Source organism: Ziziphus jujuba, chromosome 4 (assembly GCF_031755915.1).
Source record: "Ziziphus jujuba cultivar Dongzao chromosome 4, ASM3175591v1".
NCBI lineage: Eukaryota > Viridiplantae > Streptophyta > Magnoliopsida > Rosales > Rhamnaceae > Ziziphus > Ziziphus jujuba.
Window position 1 is genome coordinate 13,821,190 of NC_083382.1, and position 8,394 is coordinate 13,829,583.

General features: G+C 29.0%; 1 protein-coding gene across 2 annotated transcripts; it reads left to right on the forward strand.

Annotated features, from left to right (window-relative positions):
* Positions 1 to 1,648: 1,648 nt before the first annotated feature.
* LOC107434071 (wax ester synthase/diacylglycerol acyltransferase 9) lies at positions 1,649 to 7,336 on the forward strand. 2 transcript variants are annotated; one of them, XR_009638537.1, is made up of 6 exons: positions 1,649 to 1,881; positions 2,000 to 2,041; positions 4,063 to 4,635; positions 5,582 to 5,937; positions 6,506 to 6,643; positions 6,960 to 7,336. XR_009638537.1 is itself a non-coding variant. In XM_016045490.4 (5 exons), the coding sequence occupies exons 3-5, from the start codon at positions 5,599 to 5,601 to the stop codon at positions 7,116 to 7,118; spliced, it is 636 nt and encodes a 211-aa protein (XP_015900976.3). In that variant the 5' UTR covers positions 1,656 to 1,881; positions 4,063 to 4,635; positions 5,582 to 5,598; the 3' UTR covers positions 7,119 to 7,336. The 2 variants fall into 2 exon arrangements, 1 of the variants encoding a protein (XP_015900976.3); XM_016045490.4 differs by lacking the exon at positions 2,000 to 2,041 and having other exon boundaries at positions 1,656 to 1,881.
* The last annotated feature ends 1,058 nt before the right edge of the window (positions 7,337 to 8,394 follow it).

Genomic DNA, 8,394 nt, shown 5'->3' on the forward strand with positions numbered 1-8,394 from the left:
ACGAGTAGAGTGGGTAGGTACAAAAGGCATCAGTAGGCTATTTTGTGTCTAATCTCATATTGTCTAGGTATGGATCAAGGGATGATTCAAATGTAATGATACTCACTCTCATAGTGCTGATGATTTTTTAGAGCGATTGGCTTAAGGATTCGAAAGAATTCCAAGGTTAAGCATTCTCATACAAGAGTTATCCAATAATGTGTGGTCTCTTTGAAAGCTTTAAAAAAAAAAAAACTCCATACCAAATGTTGTGACTAAATTGGAGACAATATCAGCAGAAAGTGACAGATTTACTGGTAGACTACCATTGGAAGCGGGGTATTACAAATAGTATGAGAGCCTGTACATTGTTGGAAATGTGCCAACTAAAAAGCTGGATCCCAGGAGAGGTGAATTATGACAATCAATGTGGGCAGATACAAAAGGCACATCGCCCAAATGTGGCCAAAATGTACCAACTACGATGCTGGACCCCAAGAAGGGTGGGTAGTGACGATCAATGTGGGCGAATACAAGAGGCATATTGTCTAGATGTAGATCAGGGGATAGTTCAAATGTAATTATAGTAATTCTCATAACGGCAAAGTTTTTTTTAGAGCAGTTGACTTTAGTGGGCAATGTAGATCAGGGGATAGTTTAAATGTAATGATAGGTATTCTTATAATGCCAAAGTTTTTTTGGAAAGGTTGACTTTAGGGTTTGAAAAAATTTCGAAATTAAGCATGATCATGCAAGAGTAATAAAGATGGGTGACCTCCTAGACAGTTCTGAACAAAAAACTTCACATTGAGTGTGGTGGTTAAATTGAGATAATATCAATAAAGCGTGATAGATTCGCTAATGAAAACAGGATATTAGATAAATTATCTTGGCCATACAATAAGTTGGTAGACACATGTTATTAGACTTTTAAAAGGTTAGGTAAAACTTAGATGAGGAGAAAATTTACTGGCCATATAACATTTTTTATATAAAATAAGTGAAATCATAGTAATTATTATATCAATCATTACTTTTGTCGATTATATTGACTACTGCTGGTAATAACTAATACTTTTTATTTTTATTTTTACTCATCCTTGGTACCAAACATATCTTAACTGGAATTTAATAGTTATGACAAAATTTTATATTTAAAAACCCATTGTATGTTAGACAATATTTGTTTTCATACCTTAGGCTTTACATTTGTCGTAGTCCACAAGTGGCTAAAAGCAATTTAACAATTAATAAAGTTATCAAGTGATGTTAATTTAGTTTGTAAGCCACTTATGTTTATACTTGTAAAATTATGGATTCGAAATACTAAAACAACGGGAAACAGTAGGCCATATTAATTTACCTCAAAAAGCTTGGGATAATAAGGTTCACTCATTTTTGAGAAAGAAAAATCAAATAAAATTTCAAATGTGCACTCATTTTGAGGAAGAAAAATCAAACTAAAATTTCACAAGATTGACGTGACTTATGTTTGCCAATATATAGGATTTAAAGGACTAAGTACATGCATGTGTTGCACATGTATGATTTCAAGACGAATGCATGCGTGTGGTTTTTTTTTTCTTTTTTTCTTTTTTTATTCTTTTTCTAATTAATGAATGAAAATGATTTTGGGATCTTTCTCTCTATATATAGCCTATGAGATGTAACAAAAATTTCCATGTTACAAAAAAGAATTGAAATCCAAAGAGAGAAGTAGAAATGGAGTTTGAGCAAGGACTAGAGCCAGTAAGCCCTATTGCACAATATTGCAATAGCTCAGCCATCACATTATCAATAATTGGCGTTTGCGAGTTTGCCGTTCCAATTGACGAAGCGCAAATAAGGCTATTTGTCAGGGATTATTTTATTTCCATAAGCCCACGCTTCTCCTCTATCATGGTTTATTTTCTCTCTATCCCTAATTTTTTATTTTTTATTTTTTATTTTATTTTATTTTTTCTTTTTTTTTTAAGTTTGCCGTTCCAATTGATGAAACATGAATAAGGCTATTTGTCAGGGATTATTTTCTTTCATAAGGCCATGCCTCTCATCTATCATGGTTTATTTTCTCTCTACCCTCTATCGTTATTTATTCATTTATTTTTAAATCTGTCTTTCTACTATACATAAATATATATATATATTCATATGTGAAAATCATGCACGCCAACCATGCACTATAAAACAAAATACTATATTATGTACATGTATGAAAATCACGCACGCCAAACAATACATTGAAGTCCTTAGAACTTATAGGTTCATCCGGCATTTGTTTCTTTAGATCTCTTTGGGTAGAGTTGTGCTTTCAAAACCTTAAATATATATATATATACATACATACATATATATATATATATAGCTTTAATACATTGGAAATCTAGTTTTCATTTAATTGGGTGTTTAACGATGTAGCAAATATTAAATGTTGTTACTTGTCTAATTAAAAATTTAGTATTAAATCATTAATTAAAATGATACCCATAACATTTGACATCTTACCAAGTGTCCACTTCATATTGAAATAATATTCCTAACGATCATTACTATATATATATATATACATATAATACAAAAAATATGTGCATGTCCTGGTTTCAAGGGTATATCTGATATATTATATGTAATTGTACTATGTAACCTATTATAATTAATGGGTTACATGTGATTGATTGGGCATGACCTTAATACTAAAGGCGCTCGCATTATTTGATATCAAAATTGCATATACATTGTATCTTGTCCATAAATACCATGTTCAGATAATATAAATCATAATGATGACATACCTTGTATAAGCTAAAGTTCTTTTCCAACTTAAGCTGTTGAAAAGCAAGGGCGAATGTAGCACGAGAGTTGTGAGGGCAGGTGCCTCCACGTCAAATCCAGAGTTCTATATATATAGCTTAGTATTTATTTTATTTTACCCTTTTTTGCCCCAACTTCAAGTTTTACCATCTATTTATACAAGGTTAAAAGGGTCAAACAGGTTTAAAATTTGTAATTACTATATTTATAAATTTTATTAGGAGAGTGATTCCTCTTTTTAGGCAATTTATGAGTTGTATTACGAGAGTGACTCCTCGTTTTCAGGAAAATATCATATTCATCATTAATGATATATAATTAGGGCTAAAAAATCATAACTAATGCTGAGAAAAGTAATTAATTTTTAACAATCTGCCTTGTTCGTTATTTTATATGAAGTTCTTGACTCAAACAAATTTAAAGATGTATTTTATCTAAATTATTTATTATTATTTTGAATTTAAGCCATATCTTTTATGATATATGCCTACATCTTTAGAAAAAGAAAAAAAAATAAATTTTTAGCTCTTTTATTGTATAATATTATATATTCAATTAAAAGTTGGTTTTTTTATATTTCTATTAAGCATTTGTTTATACAAATTAAGTTACATAATTTTTTTTCTAATAAGCTAAGTTATATAATTACAAAATAATTGTACCCCCTTTTTCCCCCAAAAAAATTGTTGTATTAATTTTGTTATGATTGAAATTGAATAAGAATATTTTATATATAGTTTTTATAATTTTATACTAATTTTTTTCTTTTGCCCTGCTGTCCCAAAATTCTGGCTCCGTGGATTAATTTTACGGTATCGAGGGGTTCTCCGACTTTCCTTTATCCTGGTTTTTTAGGGGCCAAAAAAAAAAAAAAAAAAAAATCAAAGAATGGGTTATTTCTTATTTTTTCTTTCTTATTTACGTCATTTTGCTGCGTTTGGAAAGAACAGCAAATCAACATGATGCATATGAAATAGAAATCCAAACGGTTTTGTATTAAATATACACACAAGGGAATGTTATGATAATTCAACTATAACAATGTTTAAATATTCTATGAAGCAGGCCAAGCAGGCCAATGTTTAAAAAAAATATTTTGTTTCTAATAAGCTAAGTTATTTCTATTAAGCATTTCAAAACAACTGTTTAAATAGTTTTTGAATCTTAAAAATCATTAACGGCTCTTTAAAAATTATGCTACATAGAACTTTAGTACTGTATGATTATTTTTAGACTTTTAAAAACTTTCTGAAAACTTCTTGAAAAATACAGGTAGGGAATGAAAACGAAAAGAAACGATGGAACAAGACCGTGGTAAAACTTGAAGATCACATTTACATTCCAGACTTTCAGTCCAACCTTTCTCTTGAATCATGCGATAGGTGTCTCGATGATTACATTTCGGAAATATCAGTGAAAGGATTTCCACAAGATAAGCCGCTATGGGAAATTCATATAATCAAGTATCCAACTACAACTGCTGCTAGCAGTCTTGTATTCAGGCTTCATCATGCACTTGGCGACGGCTATTCTATCATGAGTGCTGTTCTTTCTATTCTACCCCGAGCTGATAATCCTTCACTTCCTTTTACATTTCCTTCACGTCAACGATCAAGGTTGGACAATCAAAAGAAAACTATGTTTTATCATGTACCTCAAGTTTTCTTTTCAGTTTTCCAGACTGCTTCGGATTTTGGTTGGAACATCTTAAAGAGTAGTCTAATCGAAGATGATCGAACACCAATAAGGTCCGGGAACAATGGAGTTGAGTTTGATCCAACTACCATGACTTCCATCTTCTTCTCTATTGATCAAATTAAGTTGATAAAGAACAAGCTCGGAGCGGTAAGCTTTTAACTTACAATTTTAATTGACTGTTTTCCTTTGTATACATCTATAATCTATTTGCCTACCATAAGTTATGATGAAGATTTATATATGCAACTCACCCCCAAAAAAAAAAAAAAAAAAAAAAAAAAAAAAGACTTTTATATGCCTAATTGCTCTATGCATGTCTTCTTTCAATCATCACTGTTCATTTTATCTAATAATTACTAGTAGCTGTAAATTAAAGTACGATTTCAGACAATATTTATGCAGCTCAGTATTATTACTTTTCTTTTTTTCTTGCTGAAATCTTTATTACTTTTTTGATACGATGAATATTGCTCATTGTATTTTTATAGATACTCGCCTATCAGATTAGATGTATGTTTTAGTCTTCTTGTGACGTCACTTTCTCAAAAATATCTTTATTTACGATGAATATTGCTCATTTATTTTGATAGATTGTCGCATATCAGATTAGATGTATGTTTTTGTCCTCTTGTGATGCCACTTTCTTGCCCATTTAGTACCTACTTACATTTGGTCGTTAGACTAATATATATTTTTATATATTGATTATGTTTTGGAGGTTGATATTTTCATCTCAGGTTATCAGAATCTTATTTTATTTGTTTTTAAATTATTTTAAAAGTTAAAATTTTAAAATATATTAATAATTTTTTATATTCATATAAAATTTATTTTATCTAAATAAATTTTAATATTTTCTCAGATTTATATTAAGATATTATATCTATTTATATATTAACATAAAGTGTATACGAAATGATGAACTCTATGTGCTCATAATTTACGAACACATTTTGGCCGAATTAGAATATCAATAATGGATAAGTGAAAATTGCTTGGCAGTTTAGTATTAGAGCTGTTGCAAATATATTTTTGTATTATTTTTTCAATTGGATATATTTTTGGAATTCAAATTACAATAATAATATTGCAGACCATAAATGATGTGGTATGCGGAATAATATTCTTGGGACTCGATTATACATGCATGAGATTATCCAAAACTCAGATAACTCGCAATCAACAGCATTGGTGTTGCTGAATACAAGGAGGCCTGGAGAAGAGTATAAACCACTGAAGGAGATGAACAATGGTAATGCGAAAACAAACAAGGCATGGGGAAATAGATTTGCCTTCTTGCATGTGGAAATACCCAAATTATCCCGAGTTTCAAATCCCCTAGATTTCATTTTCCATTCGAAAAAAGAAATCAACAGGAAGAGAAGCCCTCTTGCTGTTTTCCTCAATACTAAGCTGTGGGGTGTTGTGGACAAACTTAAAGGTCCTGAGGTGAGTGCATTCTTATATGTTACTGTGTATTTATGTATGTGTGTACATATATTGTTATGCAAGTATGCTACAAATCTATAATACCGAAACAGTTTTGTAGAATTCGTTTGGGAAGCTGAACTGCATTGGACGTTTGACCCAACAAAAATTTAAATCATTCAAGTCCAATAACAGCCTAACATTGGCTCTAAATTTCTTGATTGTCATTATTTGTAATTGTACAATTGGCTCTAAATTTCTTGATTGTCATTATTTGTAATTGTACAATTTTATGTAAAATATTTTGGAGCATCATATTAGGTTAAGCTAGCTAACAAGACAGTTTTTGTTTTGTTTTTTTCTCCAAGAAATACCCTTTTACTATTAGTAAATTCTCATAATTTACTTTTTTGGGTTTTCAAAAGATCAAATTAACAGTATAGAAGTTAATTATACTTTAAAGACCATACTTGTAATTTTGTTCTGAACTTCATTATTAAAAAAAAAAAAAAATCAACAAAAGCATAATTGACTTTCATTCAAAGAAAATTATGTTGGGTAATACAGTGGGTATGGTGTTGCTATACAGGCAGCAGCCCGTTTCGTGCACAGTACTGTGAGGAACGCAAGCATGACAATTTCAAACATGATTGGCCCATTGGATCAACTGGCTTTGGGTGATTACCCACTTAGTGGCATATACTTTGCTTCAGCTGGCTTACCTGAGGTACATATATCATGATTTGTTTATTTTTTTATTTTTTTCACTTTTTCAAATAATTAATTTCAATCTTTATTCAAAAATTAGAAAGCTAATTTCCTACTTCTAATTTTCACTTTTACGCTCTCTTCTTCTCCTTCTTTTCTTTTCATTTTTTTTTTAATTTTATTTTTATTTTTTTAGAGAATTTGTATTCTGTTTTTGAAGGAAAAAAATAATAATAAATGGGTGGAAATTTTACCGATTGAACTGTTTTTAAAATGATGGAAATTTATAGAATCGTAATTATTTTATAGTGTTTATTTATTTATTTATTTGGCAGGACCTTGGCATAACAGTTATAAGCTACATGGAGAAGATAAGGGTTGTCCTTAAAATGAGAAAAGAGCATATGGATCCAAAGAAACTCAAGTCTTGCGTGGAAAATGCCTTCGAGATCGTATTCAAAGCCTCTGCAAATATTTCTACTGCGAAAATGTGAATTTACCAAGTAGCATTTTGACCAAAATAAATTCTCTGCAATTCCCTCGAATCTGTCATATAATAATCTGTTAGTTTTAAGTGTCATTGCAGTTTGTTAATTTTTCATTGCCAGCATCTTCGAGTATCGATCGACTATGACGACAAGCATATAATATGTAGTTTTATTATCCTGAACTCCACACGTTTAATAATAAAAGATTGCTATATAAAGATAGACATGTTGTGGCCAAACGTATTCAGGGGCTATGTTGCTCAGGGGATGATTGCCATTGTGTTTTAATGGCTTTGAAATGTTTGAGATAAATGAAAACCACCAAATTTATATATATATATATATATATATAGAATAATTATCCATTCTGTAGATCTTTATTATAAGGTAAGATACAGTATTAAAAAATCAAACTGAAATGAAAATAATCAATTTATCCATTAATTTGAATTATATCCTATTTGGATCAGAACTGTATATATATTATATAATATTCATCTGAAGTTATATGTATATAGAGCGTTTTTCTACCATACGATTGTTCGTGACAGAAAAATTATATATATATATATATTAATGTTTAGCATCCCTAATGACCATTTTTATTTTAAAAAGCAGATTTTTTTTTAAAAAAAAAAAATAGAAACAATCGTTAAAAATAAAAAGTAAAATTTTATCGAGTCCTCCAACAATAGTCTTTATTATGCCCTTTATTTTAATGTTTTCTATATATCACGAAATAAAGTAATAAACATATTTTGTTTGAAAAAAATATTATGTTAATGGTGTTGAAATTTATGTAACATCAAATGAAAAATGATATAAAATATAAAGAAAAAGTTAATTGAGCTCTCTTTATTTGGAAAACCAAATCAATTCTTTATATTAAAGAATTAAAATAAAAAATAAATTGGATGTACTTTTTAAAAGTTAACTTATTAAAATAGAGAGGATGACAAAAATATAGAGTCGCTTAAATATTGTCTACATTATACATGATATACCAATCCATGTGAAATTCAAAAGAATAAAATAAAATAATATATATAAAGATGGAAATGTTTTTATCAAGGTAAAATTATATATATATATATATATATATACTGTAATGGTTTTAATTTTGTTGGGAACATATTTTGACATAGTAAGTGTTTAGAATTATTATTTTGCCTTAATAATTTTTATATTTTAAATTATTGTTATTATTATTATTTTGATAAATAGAGAAGAAAGTATTTCAACACTATATTTTTAATCCAAAATTTAAATGTTATCATCAGCG

What these genes read in the sequence shown, in the direction of transcription:
- LOC107434071 (XM_016045490.4), top strand. Translation starts at nt 5,599, where the DNA reads ATGCGGAATAATATTCTTGGGACTCGATTATACATGCATGAGATTATC. An exon ending in ACAAACTTAAAGGTCCTGAG is followed by an intron (nt 5,938 to 6,505) that starts GTGAGTGCATTC and finishes GTTGCTATACAG; the next exon opens with GCAGCAGCCCGTTTCGTGCA. An exon ending in CTTCAGCTGGCTTACCTGAG is followed by an intron (nt 6,644 to 6,959) that starts GTACATATATCA and finishes TTTATTTGGCAG; the next exon opens with GACCTTGGCATAACAGTTAT.